This window comes from Cheilinus undulatus, linkage group 8 (genome assembly GCF_018320785.1).
Source record: "Cheilinus undulatus linkage group 8, ASM1832078v1, whole genome shotgun sequence".
Taxonomy (NCBI): Eukaryota; Metazoa; Chordata; class Actinopteri; order Labriformes; family Labridae; genus Cheilinus; species Cheilinus undulatus.
In genome coordinates, this window is record NC_054872.1 from 30657379 (window position 1) to 30673250 (window position 15872).

Consider the following 15872-nt stretch of genomic DNA (forward strand, 5'->3'; position numbering starts at 1 on the left):
CACTACAATACCCCCCCCCCCACACACACACACACCCCACCTTTTTGCTCTCTCGCTCTTCTCTCTATCTCAATCTACTCCTGTCTCTCATCTAATCCAAAGTTCTTGTGTAATCCAGATCAGCTGGCCTGCATTCTTAATCTCGTCACTTCTCAATCCCCCCTCAATTCTGTGTGTGTGTGTGTGTGGGGGGGTGTGTGCGCGTGTGTGTATGTGAGTGACAGAGTGAGAGAGATAGTAAGATTGTGTGTGTGTTTTGACAAAGAAAGAGAACAGCTTGGCAAAGTTTGGATGCACCTGTCACCTGCTGACCCTGATTTATCAGTGACTTTAAACACACACACACACACACCCACACACACACAGTGATCAAAGTTTGAAGAATCTGTGATCTCACAGTTGTATCATATTGTCCAGACGCCTAAGAGCTACAGTTTTCAAGCTTATCACATAAATTGCAATTAACTTATATCTAAAATGAATGCATTAAAAACATTTTTAACACATTTGATCGCATGCTTTGTTGTCCCTTTCAACCATGTCAGCATCTTCCTGCAGCCATGGTGATGTAAAATTTGTCAACTAATGCTGCTTTATGTCTCATTGCACTTAAAAAACTCACGGAAAGCTCAGTGGACACATCAAAAGTCATCTGGACCTTGTGATATAACACATTTACTCTGACTGTCCCCTTATTTCCTTTTCAATCTATGACAAATTCCCTTTTTCATGGTTAATTTCATGCTATAATCTTTGACCTTTCTTTAAAAGCAGGTCTGTATCCAAACAGGAAGTCAACCCTTGTTTTAAGACAGTAGAAAAATCCAAATTGATAAAAAAAAACACAGTTTTAAGTGCAAAATTGTGGAATTAAAAAATGTTAGTACGAGAAACCCAATTAATTGCAATTAACTACAAAAATTCAGAGCTTAATCACAATGGAAATGTTTTAATGGTTTGACAGCCTTACTTAAACCCCATGAAAGATTACCACCTGTTTTCTCCAAATCTAAATGTGTTGTTTTATACACTGGAAAAGAAAATCGTGGACCTATAAAAAAAAGCTTCGACTTGTTAAAAGCAATTGATTAAAGTTTATTCAACTCATGTAAATAAGTTTTGACTTAAGTTAACATCATGCAAGTTTAATAGTTCTGTAGATAGCTCGATGATTCAAAGAACAGAATAGAAGCCTTTATTGTCATAAATACAATAAAATTGTACATGCCCCTTCCAGCAGAACTACAAAACATTCACATGCACCCTCTGAAATACTATGAAATCAATCCATACACAAACACGATCATAAAAGACAAGGCAAGGCAAAGTGCACAAGTAAAAATATCAAATATAAAAATTATGGAATAAAATTAGATCTAAAAATTATTCAAGGAAAGACATTAAAAAAACCAGCAGAAAATGTAAAGCCAGTCTCTGAGAAGTGCTGTTATAATTAAAAGGTTAAAGATCATATCGGCAGATTTTAAATTTTTGGATATTTAGTGCTGATGTATCTGCTGTGCATGACAGCAGTATAAATCATAAATCGGCCTTAAATATATGTGTATTGTACAATTGTACCATCAGGTATAAGTGTTTACTCGGGGCGCCACACACCCAAGGAGGCTCATCATGAGCCCTGAACATTTTCAATGAAGCTCAAGTCCTAAAACCAGACTGTCTACTTCCCCATTCCTCTCTTAGCTGTGCTCTTACTCAGCCTCTCTTTGCTTGAGAGATACCTGCTGTTCCTTACAATAAAAAAGGTGTAAATATATTAAAACAGTGTCAGGTATATTGAGTTTGGAAATACTGGCATGTGTATTATGTACGTAAACTACTTGGAAATACTTGGAAAAACTCTCTCCAAAAAAAACATATTATGTGCTAAGTTGGAAGAGAAGTCACACTCAGTGTTGACTTTTGAGGGTAGAAACTTTTTTTGTTGTCATTTTAGTGAACATCTGTATATTATGGAAAATATTTAGTACAAAATGCAGTATGGATATTGTTAATGTTAGATGAAATGTGTGTGTGGCCTTTCGTCTGTTTTTACTTTAGTCTCAGTCAACAGGTGATAGTAGATTCATGAGAGATGTTGTAGAGAAGAGATATCCTGTGCCAGGGCAAATGGACACAGACTTGTTTGTGTTGACCATCTGTGTCTATGTTCCTTCTCTGTTCCACAGATGAATCGGCCAATCCAGGTGAAACCAGCGGACAGCGAGGGCAGAGGAGGTGAGACCTGCACTTAAAAATAGTAACACACTCAAACACTCTCACGCACTCAGTGTGCCAGTGGTCAAAGCTGTTCCTGTTGGCTTATTTGGACTTCTACTTTAAGTCCATAAACACACACATACACGCTTGAATCACAATCTCCCTACTGCCCTCTCTGATTAAATCCACATAGTCAAGACTGCCCCCTGGTGGACATAGATAGCAGCTCCATAGAGTGATCAGTTTCCATTCACACAGCTTCAACAAAGATATGACCAGGTAGAAAAGGTTGAAATAAACTTTATGCTGTCTTCTTTTTTCAAATGTCTTGCAACCTTCAGAAGACAGGAAGTTATTTGTGGGCATGCTGGGAAAGCAACAGAGCGACGAGGATGTCAGAAGGCTGTTTGAGCCCTTTGGAAGCATAGACGAGTGTACTGTGTTAAGAGGACCTGATGGCACCAGCAAAGGTAAAGCACTTACAGTACTTGCACTCATTTGTATAACGGTTTAAATATTTCAAAAGAAGACATAATTGCAATTATTTTGACTCATATTACAATGAATTGGTTTAATGAAGGGAACGGCCATTCTCTTTTTGAGTAAGAAAAACATATAAAAGGAAAGTAGGATTTTTTTCAAAGTATTCTAAAAGATGTTACTTAAATGTTTGCATAGTGTGTAAGCGTAACAATTCTGATGCAATAGAATGTATAAAACTGGAAATCTGACACAATTGTCATGCTAAAGAAATATTGCACCTTCTGTGATATAAGAAATGCAGTAGGCCACATTACAATTGAATCTAAATTTTGGTTAATTGCATATACACAAACGTCTTTATTTTCTCAACACAGTGACTTAATAGTGCTTGTGTTCTGTAACTGATTATGTTTTGTTTCAGGGTGCGCTTTCGTAAAATTCCAAGGACACGCTGAAGCCCAGGCTGCCATCAATAGCTTGCATGGAAGCCGCACAATGCCTGTAAGTTGCATGTATGGGATTACAAGTGATTTAAAACAGACACACAAAGGGTAAGCACACATTACATAATAGTTGTATGGTCTTCCAAAGCTATGTGCATGAGTCACATGGGAGAGTTTGCTTTGGTCCTGTCCTTGATGACCTCTATATGCTTTGATCGGCCCATAGAGAAATTTAATTATGAACAGGCAGCACAGGCCTATTCAGACTAAGAGGGGGATAACATGTTCCCATAGCTGAATCTTTGTTTCCAATTTTAACAACACAGGGAGCATCGTCCAGTCTGGTGGTGAAGTTTGCCGACACAGAGAAGGAGCGGGGGCTGAGAAGGATGCAGCAGGTGGCCTCCCAGCTCGGCATCTTCAGCCCCATGACCCTCAACTTCCCCGCCTATAACGCCTACACGCAGGCGGTCAACGCACAGGCAAGCAGTGCACCACCACTAAACGCACAAACACTCATCTATCTACACGTACGTGTACGCACTAAGTTTGTAAGAGGAGTGCTGTGCTTATGAAAGGATGTAATAAGTTTGAAGAGGCTATCAGTGGTCTAATTGGGGCTAATGTTGTTACATAGACAACAGAACATACGTCATCTGGCATTAGCTTTCCCGCAACACACAACCATTAACCCACTGACTCAGGACATAATGGCCTTGTAATTAGATCTCTATTCATCTGTTCCTCCATCACTCCCTCTCCATGTCCTTTCCTCTCATTTTTCCCCTCCGTTCTTGTGTCTCTTTCTCTTTTTTCCCATGTCTATTATACCATCTCTTTGTCTCACTCTCTTCACCCCCCACATATTTCCTTCTTCACCCACCTCCTCCGCCCTCCTGTTTGTCATTCCCCTTCCTCACTTTCTCGATCTGCTTCCCTCTCCGTCTGCAGCTTGTCCAACAGCAGGCCCTGGTCGCCCAGTCAGCGTACTTGTCTCCTGTGGCAACAGTTGCTGCCGTACAGATGCAGCAGATGGCGGCACTCAATGCCAACGGAATCATTGCCACACCCATTACACCCATCACACCATCCTCGGGTAGGCTCACACACTCACAGACACGCTACCATGCAAACTCAGTAAAATTTTGACTATTGTTATGAGCTTTAACTGTTGTTTAAAAGGAAGTCCATCATGCTTCTGCAGCCTTTTCCTTTAGATTCTTTGCCCCATAACCAAACAAACATTGTAAAAACTTTTAGTGGTTACAACAAGAAAACTGCATGAATGATGAAAGAGAGTGAAAGAGTTGCAGTGAAAGAGTTATTATCTCATCTCTGTCTTTAGGTACAAACACTCCACCAACTATCGCAGCAACGCCTGTACCAGCTCTCCCTCCACCAATGGGAGTGAATGGCTATAGCAGTGTGCCAGCCCCAACCAATGGACAACAAGCAACAGAAGCACTATACACCAATGGTGTTCACCCATATCAAGGTATTGCAATAAAGTCTGATAGGCATACAGATAGATCTTGAATTGTTATTGAGGCTTTAAACAAAGGGAACGTTGAGATTTATTATCTCATTAATTTTATTGTTTCCTATTCTTCAGCTCAGAGTCCAGCAGCGGCCCTGGACCCTCTACAGCAGGCATATGCAGGCATGCAACACTACACAGGTTGGTGTATGACAGATTTAAGAGCTCACAAATGTAAATTTGCTCTGTATCCTTCAAATAAATTCCCATCTAACTCTAAATATATATAGTTTCTGGGTACTGCAGTGGTAATTTTGGCATCTGTTTCATATATTCAGTTTTAGTCTTAGTCTTTATATTAACATACCTTTTAATTTTAGTCACATTTTAGTTATTTTCACTTCTAAGTTTTACTCTAGTTTTAGCTGAAAAAAACTCTAGTCCATGTTTTACATTTTAATCCTCACTTTGAGTAAGAACACTTTTTTTCCTGTACTGACTTTATTAGCCATATTGTAAAATTAGTATAACTTTAAAACATTCATTAATGCACTACCAAATGCACTACTTGAAGTAATTTAAAACAGGGGTGTCTAAACTTTTTCCACTGAGGTCCACTTAAAAAAAAATGTAAATATGGTGGGGGCACTTTATACCTCATCTTTTGGATATTGAAGTTTAAAAAATAATCTGATGTAGGTAAGATACCCTAAGTGGTTGGGTGTGCTTAAATGACTTACATGGTATGGCTTGAATATTTAATGGTTGACAAGGCAAATAATCACTCATTTTAAGAATTTTGGGGTGGCCAGTCAGATTTAATGGACCCTCGTCGGCCCTGGCTACAACTGGCTCTGCCCCTGAAATTTGATTAATTTAACTGGTACTGCTTTTGGCTGCGGTAAGCCATCAGGGCAGTGTAAAAAGTTACTGTTATTATTTTGGTTGTCGGTATGTTTACCATTTACAGTGTTGTTTCAATTTAATCACAAAAAACACAACCCATAAATAAATATATTCTTTTAGTCAAAATGTATTAGCCTAGTAGCACCACCTTGTCCTGAAACTAAGAATAATGAACAGACAGAGAAAATGTGGTCAAAGACACTGAACTTGATAGTGAGCAGGCTAATGGGTCACTAAACCGAATGTTAACACAAAAAAGATTAAGCTAAACAAGTGACACACTCCTAATGTTATCCCCATGTAAAGGTGATAATTTTTCCTTGAAAATAACTTTAGATCAATAAATAAGACAACTTTTGTGAAGAGAGCTACAAATCCCAGTGTGGTTTCATTTTTTTATTGTTTTAAACTGTGATATATTTGTAATATTAATGTGCAGATTAGCAGACAGCTCATGTAGCATGTTGATTTACAACTCTTGAAAATAGGGGGCAACAACGACAAACTGTCTGCTTTCAGTTTGAACGTCCTTGTCTCAAGGATGATATTCCTTCAAGGGCAATTTATGGAATTAGTTTAACCGTAATTCATTTGATTTCATTGTGACAAAAGCAACAAAGTAACACCCAGTACTTGTGTCCCAGTACTGATCGTACCTGCTCATCTTATAGATTATACCTGTGGATTGGGGACTGTTACATGTGGACACCAGGCTCATATCAGCTTTGACATTGTTTAAACTTGCTCCATTTAACTGTTATTGTTAACAGTTTTAACCTTCAACAGGAGACGTCTTAGCTCAAATGAAAAGACTTGATTGGATGCAGCCGTGTTGCCACCTGTTGTTTTTACCCAATCACATTTTGTTGCTGTCTCTCCCAATAGCGGCGTACCCTGCTGCCTACGGATTGGTCGGGCAGCCGTTCCCCCAGCAGCCAACACTGGTTGCCCAGCAACACCAGCAGCCCCAGCAACAGCAGCAGAGAGAAGGTGATGTGACTTCCTGTTTGGGAGGGGGGGGCACACCCCTTTCTTCAGTGATGCTGTTTAAAGTTGTTTATCATAAGGGTTTCACAGCATGAGATCATTTATCACACTCTGCCTAATGTGTCTCTGTATGTGCATGTCTGTATGTGTGTGTTTGTATTCATGTGTTTGTGTGTGTGTTTGTGTGTCTTAGGTCCGGAGGGTTGTAACATCTTCATCTACCACCTGCCCCAGGAGTTCAGTGACTCTGAGATGTTGCAGATGTTCCTGCCCTTTGGCAATGTCATCTCAGCGAAGGTGTTTGTTGACCGAGCCACCAACCAAAGCAAATGCTTCGGTGAGACACGCAGACAGGGGGAGGAGGGGTGAGGGAAAATGGGGGAGAGCAGACGTATTGGAGAAAGGAAAGGACGAGATAAAAACACGGGGGGTGACTTTGATATTGCGTCAGTTTAATTATTGTGTCTTTGGTACATCAAGTCAAAGGGGCTGTGTAGATTAAAGGTTCTGTTGAAAAACTGACAACTCTCCTTTTCTCACCTTTCCAGGATTTGTGAGTTTTGACAACCCAGCTAGTGCTCAGGCCGCCATCCAGGCCATGAACGGCTTCCAGATCGGCATGAAGAGACTGAAAGTGCAGCTCAAAAGGCCCAAAGATGCCAACCGCCCATACTAAGTGACAACTGAGAGGAGGAAGAAGACATAAAGAAGAGGTGAGGAGGCAATGAGTGACACAACACAAAGAGAAGAGAGGTGTTGTTTGTTTGGGGATCATGGAGATAAAATTAGCTCAGGGGACAAGGTAGCATTAGCTGTTCAATGCTAACTGATGGTTAAAAAGAAAAGCTAAACATATCAGTGAATTAAAGATGGGTTACTTTTAAAAGCAACTTCATCAACTCAGGAAAATACTAAAATATTTTTTCCTTTTATTTTCTTTCACAATTTAATTTTCTTTCCTGCTGTTTTGATCTTTTCCTGAAACGGCAACTTACCTCACCCAAGATCCTTCCGTCCAATCATAAAACACGAGGACCCCATCGCTATGGCAATGGTTGCCTAGTGACTGATAAAGCCCCGACCCCCCCTTCCTCTCGCATTGTTGTAAGTTGATTGGTTGGCCTGTGTTTGGGTTGCTGTGGCGATTGATTGCCTGTGTTGGTTGCCCTTGGCAATTTTTGTTCTGTCACCTCGAGCAACCAGCCATGCGTTGACCTGCATGTCCTGTTGCTGTAGTGACCACAGACTGTGTTTGGTGCATTGTGACTTTATTTTGTATTGACCTGTGCACATACTGATCAATAACTGTCAATAGCCAGGACTGTACTCAGAATCAAACGATTTAATTGGATATTTGATACACTTAATCATTCTGCAGTAATCTGATCAATTCTGTAGCAACGCTCGTTACTTTTCCGCTGCTTTGTTTTTGATCAGTTTCTGTAGTGTTCTGTTTGGTGTCATTATTATTTGAACCAACTGTTTGGGTAAAGTAGTGAGCGTGGGCATCTATGTGTACATATATGTCTGTGTTACACTGTTAGAGTGTAATACAGGAGTGCATTACAATCCTTGTTGTTCTGGTGTTTATATAAGGAGGTTTTTCGAGGTTTACATAGTGGACTGCTTAGGAAATGTAGACTACATTTAACAGCAAAATATGATGGAAAAAAAATCAGGATTTTATGGTAGATACAACAATGCCAGGCCTTGCTGTACAAGAAGCAATGAATGCAGTGATTACCTTAGATATGGCTACAAAAGTGTTCTAGGCTATGTGAGCATAATGACAAAGGCACATATTTTTTGGGCGAGCATGCATTTTGTTGAGCTGTACTCTGATAGGCTGAGTTTTAAAATCCTGGATTTTTCACACTGTCTGATGTGACACTTCAGTTTTTGCTCCTTTGTTTCTCTTCCTCGGCATTTTTTACATCTTCTATCACTGCTTTTGTGGTGTTTCCTCCTTCTTCCCCTCACTACTCCCTTCCTCCTTATCTCCTCTTCCCCCCCCCCCCCCCCCCCCGCTGTCTGAGTCTTTCCTCGCTTCTCTTCATCCCAACCTCCTCTTTCTGTCCCTCTAGCTCGTGTTTTGAGGTAAAGGGTATGTGGTTGGTATGGTGGAAAAAAGTGCCTCTTGCTTATTGGAGAACAGCCTTCAACTATAGGAATTCTGGGAGAAAATAAAACACTCTTCAACCCTCCTCAAACCCCTAACTGTAAGTTAAGAGGAGAAAGTGTGTAGCTGCTGTCGGGCTGATGTGTGGACGCATCGTCACATGGCAGCACACATTATAAATAAAGGATTGTGTTTCTATTTCCAGGCAAACTTTTACATAACAAATCCTTGTAGATAATAGGAAGTCCTGTAATGTCTATTGGGCCCACCTGCTGCTATTTGAACACTTAAAACTGCTACCTTTTAAAAATGATCACCCAGAATTTCTATACTGCAAATGCCAGAGAGTGATGCATGTCGGTAGTAGTGTTTGCTTGCCATGATCCAAGGCACACGAGCGCAGCACATGCCGATAAAGTCCCACACACATAAACGCAGATACTGAGGCTTTAAAAAGCACACACGCAAACCTCCAGACATTCACTTCCAATCACACACAAGGGAACATGAATAATGGATTTTCACTGTATTGAGTTGCATGATTCAGACACTGTGTGTGTATGTGTTCGAGCACCATGATTTATTGCTGTTAAGAGACAAGAGCTTTACAACTGTGAATGATGCCTTCGTGTTTAACTCACCAAGATGAAACTGAAACTAAAAGTGGAGCTAGGAGCATCCCAAGCCGCAAGACACTGATAGCAGTTTAAGTCATGCCTATGAGAGTTGTTTTTCTTTTGAAGGGGAAGGGGCATGTTTGGCCAGAGGTATAGATGAGACAGATACATGAAGATCTGTTATATTTGACCTTACTCTCTAACATACCTTCCCTCCTCTTCTGTCCCTCTCTCTCCTTCTCTACCTCCCAACTCTCCCTCCCTTCACAGGTGACCTTTCAGAGTCCAGCCGAGGTGGAATCCCAGGGTTCGTAGTGCTTTCAGACCGTCCACTACCTTTGAGCGTCCAGAGAGTGCAGCCACACACACACAAAAACACACACATCCACATGCACTCTCAACACTGAGCCTCAAATGGTACAAGGCTGATATACAAATGTACATAAAATGCACAAACACACATAAAAAACACAGTTGACATGAGTTGGTACTCTTACACATACAACTGAGAGCTTGGTTTGACCATGGTCTGTGTGCTGTTTGCCACCAGGGTGTTTTAAGACAACACCGACCAAGCATGTATGGAAGGTACTGATGAAAAAAGCTGATATATCACTGCAATAGACTTTAATGTGTCTATACCATGTCTATTACATGACAAATATAAAGGGGCCGATGTTTCATAATAAAAAAAGAAAGAAAGTACAAAAAAGACGATTAAATGAGTAGGTTAGAGAGACTTTGGAGAAAATCCTAATGACTTGTAAATAATTTAGTTTACAAAGAGCAGCATTTAAAAAACAAGAAAAAATGCAAAAAGAATACTACTTTAGATAAACACTGAACAGGACACAGCAACATTAATGTTATTATTATTATTATCATTATTATTATTATTATTATTACCACTAGTAACATCATCATCCTCATAAAGGGATATTACATTCCAAATTGTAAAATAGGAAATCACTAACCTATTTTAAATTTCTACTTAGATTTTAGGTGAAACTTGGGGGAGGGGGGATTGCACTTTTATTCGGGAGGTTTTAATATTTGAGCTATTTTTTATTTATTTACTAATTTATCAATTATTTTGTTTATTGGGAGAAGGGGTTTGAGTGGGTTGCAATATTTTGATTTTAGAATTTTCTAGATAAAAAAAAACTTTTGAGGGCCTGTTTCTGTCAGACTCTTACAATCGAGTAATTATGATGTATGTATTAATTATTACAGCAATTATATTTATTTCTAATTTATTGAATCCTGTTTTTGATCCACTCTCTTTTTAAGTTAAAATAAAAAGTATCATACTAAATGTCTTTATGTGGTTTATTAAGCGTGTTTGTGTTTGTATGTTTGATTTTTCCTGTGAAAATTCCTCCATCTCATAAATGGCAGAATGACAGAAATTAGAGAATACATGCACTTTCTGTCCAGGAGGGGGCGTATGCAGAGCAATTTTAACCAGAGAATGAGTGAGAGTGTTTTCACATTAAGCTGATGTGCCAAGCTTGTTATCTCCTTTATTCGTTTTTGGGAGTAGTCTGCTTATTTATCAGCAGAATTAAATGCTCTATTTGTTTTATCTGTGGGATTAGGCTCTGCTCCCCAGGGAACAATAGTTTCCCTCGGTGAGAAGATCCTAGTCTAATTTACCAAAAGGGAAGAAATAAATTATGATCAAAGATAAGATGTTACATCAGATCATGGCCACATTATACAGCACTTCAAAACATGGTTCATCAAGTTTAAGAGATAAAATAACTCATACTGAAATGCTAATGCTAACGTACAGCAGTGGGGATGAATCTACGCTGGTAACGGAAACGTAAAAGACAAAGCATTAATTGTTTATCTGCACTTGTCAAGAACAAGTGCAGATTTCAGAACAAGAACAGGCAAAAACTCTGGTCTAGTCTGGACTTTTACATTTCTTTGTAAGGCTCTCAAAGGATATAATGTATATCCCCTTTTTGTTACATTTTAAAATTCTGCATTTAAAACTGCATTTGTTTTTATTTTTGATTAAACTGAGGGTGAGTTCCTGTTAAGATACAGATCTGCTTTTATTTTTGAAAGAAATTTCAGATCTTTGGGTAGATTGGAGATTGTGCCATGAACCTAACCACAGAAAAAGGAACTTGTTATGGATGAAAAGGAAATTAGTGATCAGTAAAAATGGTTTGATTAAATAAGGTGCAAATGACTTTAGACTTGTCTACTGAGCTGTTTGTGGGTATTTTAAACTGGAATGCGGCCTTGAGGCACTGCAATGAACTTATTTTACATCACTGTGGCTGCAGGGAGACACTTAACCAAAACTCCTGAGAGGGACAATACAATTAAAAAATAATGCACTAACTATGGACATAAATTAATCATTTTTTAGGTAACTCCCTGGTTACCTGACCTCTTAAGCATCTCCACTCATTATCCACTGGTTGGCTCAAAAATAAAAGCCTATACTGATAATTGGCTGCAAGTTCCTCCCACCTCTTAGGCAAACTTATGTTTTTGTGTTATATTTTATAAGCACTGGTTGTGTTGCCAAAAAGATGTGAAATCAAGCATGAGCCAGAGTTGTGGTTACCATTCATAAGGGGAACAGTGGTGGCCACAGTCACTCTTTTTATCAGGGGTTAACTGTTTTACTGTCTGCAGGTTAGTGAGGCCTTTATTCTGTTCAGCATGACAGTTTGTTATCCCCTCAAATGCTTGTTTTATAGTAATTGGTTGAAATTTAAAAAGATGGCCTTCCATGCCTATCTTTCGATTAAAGAATTCTAAATTAAAAGTGGAACTGTGGTAAAGAATTACAGAGAATTACCTGTTGCAAACTGCATTTTGTATTTAAAGATCACAATTGTTAAAACTGAGTGTATTTGAAGCTCCTGTGAAGAGTTATGTTCCCTTTGGTGAGGCCTGTGGACAAAGCTGTCACTACTGATTTAACAACTGTAAGTGAATATCTTGTAAACAAAGAATGACATTATTCTCTCTATTAACAGGCACCCAGTAAGAAGGATGTAAAAAAGGCAATTTCTTCGGCCTGCTGTAAATCAATTCTTCTGACAACTGCAGTCAGACATTTAGATTATTATGGTTTTCTATGTAGTTCAAAGGGGTCGCTGGTGGTCTTGTTTGCTTTGGTAGGTCATGAACAGGCATCAGTGTTAATCTCAGTCTCTTTCATAACCAGTTAAAGACTCCTCATGGGAGCTTTTAACTTTACACCCAGTGATAACCTATTTATTTACATACAGAAACAGTTCATCATGTCAGAGATACTGTGAGGGTTTGTCGGTGGCTTTTAAAGGCATTCAGAAGTGCAGTTGGAAATAAATGTAAAAAAAAACCCATGTAATTGGCCTTAAAGGAGAAGAAAATTAACTATGAGTCCCTCTAAGCAGGCCTGCCCACAGAATTGGCTGGGACCCTGCCAGACCCAGTGAATGGGCCCTCCCCAGTATTAATGATATCAGCGCATGTGTGTTGGATCAGTAGCATCGCATCCTGACTACCAGTTTCTTCATTTTGGAGCTCAAAAGTGCGTGAAGCTATTATTGCATTTTGATGTTTAAATTACTTATTTGTTCCACTATTGAGCCTCTTTTAATCACTGTTTCTGCCTACTATTCAACATTTGATTCCACATTTAACCAATTTTTGCTACTCTTTAACCCCTTTTCACTACTTTAACTTCTATTTTGCCACTTTCTCTTTCTTTGTCACTTTCTAACCACCTTTCACCCTTTTACCACCAATTTTGCAACTTTTTTCATCTCTCAGCTTTAATTATTGCCTTATCCCATTTTTGCCCCTTTCAACCAATTTTTGCCATTTTTAAACCAATTTCCACAGTTTATTTTAACCATCCATTTAGCTGTTTTTTTTTTTGTTTCTTAACCCTTACTTGCAACCCTATCCAGTATTTTGCCCTTTATAATCAATTTTTACCCTCTCTAACCACTTTCACCTCTTTTTTTCCTGCCACCTTAAATAAATTTTTGTCGATTTCCGCCCTTGTTTGCAATTATTTTATTATTTATTATTTTTATTATTTTTAAATTAAGTTTTAAGTTTAAGTTCCTTCATCTTTATTTTCGTTATCCTGACATTTGTGCACATCATGGCTTAGCAATTTCCAAAAGGTTTGGTCAATGTGGCCATCTACACTGTTAACATTACCTAAAATGTAATTCTGTTTTAAGAAATGGGTTTACATTTTGAAAAAGGCTTTACTGCTCTTCATCAGCAGTAAATAGGTCAATAAAACTATTTTGTTGTTGTAGTTGCTTTGATGAGAGTGGTTATTATTCAGGTTAAATAAAAGAGAGATGTGGTTATCAGATTAACTTTACAATGGACCGTGATTTTCCTGACCTCCATGGGACCCCTAAATGGCTGGGCCCCAGATACCCCCCCCCCCCCCCCCCCCCGACTGGCCTTTCCTCTGACTAATGTTATTTGTGTAGATATTATTTATTGTATGAAAGAAAAGCACATTTAAAAAAAAATCAAACAAAAAGGATTATATTACCTGTCGGGAGTCAATAGCTGTAGTGACGTATAGTTAAACCACACAGCATAAATCCTCAAGTAAATCTGGTATTATCAGAAAATGTTTTTTTTTTGGGGGGGGGGGTGAAGAACTGCGGGATTAAAACTCAGACGAACCAGAAAACATGGGTCTGACACCCATTAGCCCGGTTCTCATCAGTACAAAAGAAAGAGGTGAAACTTTTTTCCCGAGCGGAAACAAAATGCGGATGTGTGTGAGTGTGTGTCAGCCAAATGCTCTCATGTGCTTGGACGTCATCTGCGTCCCTCCCTCTCCGTTATCCCCTCACTCCTCCCTCTGGCTGCTCCTCTCAGTCCGCTCTCGTGCCGGCCGACCTCCGCCTCTGCTCGGCCAAACATCCACACAGACCCTGCCGACTCTCCGGACACATCGCAGGGGGGAGAAATACTCTGGGACACGACGAGAGAAGAAAAAACAGGCGAAATATCCGTGTCGAGGAAAGCTGCCGGTCGCATTGCAGCATCTCACATTTTCTCCCGTCTGTGGCACTTTTTTTTTTGTTTTAACCCCCTATAAATATTTGACTAAAGAGGACGAACAAACTTTGTTCTCCATGGAAACATGTAAAAATCAGCCCGGACACTAAACTTGGACACTTACTGCGCCCTTCTGAGCTCAGCGGGCTGGGCACACTCAACAGGACCGTTAGGATTTTTTTCTCTATGCTAGCTTGCTAGGTGGGACCAGGACGTCTTAGTGGAGAACATTTGTTCGTGTTTACAGGCCAAATCTTCACGCCACACAACGGAGGAACATACCAAAGTAAGTACCGTTTCACTTTCATCTCAGCAAGTAGACGTTATTCGCTTATGTGCGCGTGAGGCGGGGGGCGCACGCTTCGCATCCTTTGCTCGGACGTCATTACGCATTCATGTAAGAATCAGTTAATTAAATAGAGGGGGTACCCTTGGGGTTTAACTGCCGTAAAAGAAAAACAAAAATGGCGGTTATGTGTTTTAACTATGAAAAATGCTTCTAAAAGCCGTTACTTTATTGTCTGATATGGCTACATGAGGGCTGTCTGGCGCGTGGCCCGATAGTGGGTTCGGTTTGTGAAGTTTGCTAACTAGCAGAGGATTATACCCAAATTATCACTGTAACTACAAAAATTGATAGTCTCTGCAAAGGCAACCAAGGGCACACACAGAAATGACCCGCTAGTCATCTCATGTGAACATGTTAAATTGTGTATTTTTGTATATTAGCGATTTGTTTTCGTTTGGGTCATCCTCTCCTAGCTCCATTGTGGTCTGCACATAGCTTTTCCGCTATTCCGTTTAGGAGTAGCTACATTAAAGCTAGCATAGATATCACAATGGCACCTAAGCTGAAAATAACTAGTAAATAAAGGTCACGAATTCAATTAAATAGCTGCTAGCTCATTCATGAGACACAAACGCACCAAGTAGGCATATGACAGTAATAGTTTTCCTTTTTATTCCAAATGTGTGCATGAAAACATTAATATTGGACTTAATGTAACTCTATGACAAGATAACAGGCACTGACAGCTTCTTATGCCGATGGAAACACATTTATATTCAGCTCTATGTAAATCTCTGTCAAGATATGAGGGAAATATGAGTGCAGGTATTTACAGTCTTTGTACCCAGATCAGCATCATGTAAACCAGCGGGCAAAGTCCCATGAAAGCCTTTGTGCTGAATCAGTTATTAACTTGACAAAAATGCTCATAATTCTATGCTTCCAGTGCCTAAAATGTGAGGACATGCTGCTTGTATCTGTTATTTATGGCTGCCCATCATTATATTTGATTTTGATTAGGGTTGGAATAAACACAAGCAATTGGAGCACATGAAGTTTTACATCCAGGTCAAACATTATGTGAGCTCATGGGTGAAGTCCAAGAAAGGGAGGGAGGAAAATGCAGAGTTGTAGGTGTAAGTTTTTGGTTCATCTGCTCTTAACCTGGATTTTAAAAGAAATACATCAGCTGTATTTTGTGAATGAGTAGCCTATGTATTCTACCACACAAACGTCAAGCTCTGCTCGACTTTTTTTGCACAGAAGTGTCTAA

General features: G+C 39.5%; 2 protein-coding genes across 2 annotated transcripts in view; both read left to right on the forward strand.

The window, feature by feature from the left end:
- celf3b (cugbp, Elav-like family member 3b) overlaps positions 1–10266 on the forward strand; it is a 37749-nt gene extending 27483 nt beyond the window's left edge. The window contains exons 5-15 of the mRNA XM_041793952.1: positions 2190–2238; positions 2562–2690; positions 3125–3204; positions 3473–3628; positions 4098–4242; positions 4492–4641; positions 4759–4824; positions 6415–6519; positions 6710–6853; positions 7065–7229; positions 9523–10266. Of these exons, the coding sequence (XP_041649886.1) occupies positions 2190–2238; positions 2562–2690; positions 3125–3204; positions 3473–3628; positions 4098–4242; positions 4492–4641; positions 4759–4824; positions 6415–6519; positions 6710–6853; positions 7065–7192 (1152 nt within the window). The 3' untranslated portion in view covers positions 7193–7229; positions 9523–10266. The remainder of the gene's footprint in view (positions 1–2189; positions 2239–2561; positions 2691–3124; positions 3205–3472; positions 3629–4097; positions 4243–4491; positions 4642–4758; positions 4825–6414; positions 6520–6709; positions 6854–7064; positions 7230–9522) is intronic.
- Positions 10267–14125: 3859 nt separating this feature from the next.
- cers2b (ceramide synthase 2b) overlaps positions 14126–15872 on the forward strand; it is a 38693-nt gene continuing 36946 nt past the window's right edge. The window contains exon 1 of the mRNA XM_041794344.1: positions 14126–14596. The gene's annotated coding sequence lies outside the window, so the exon portion shown is untranslated. The remainder of the gene's footprint in view (positions 14597–15872) is intronic.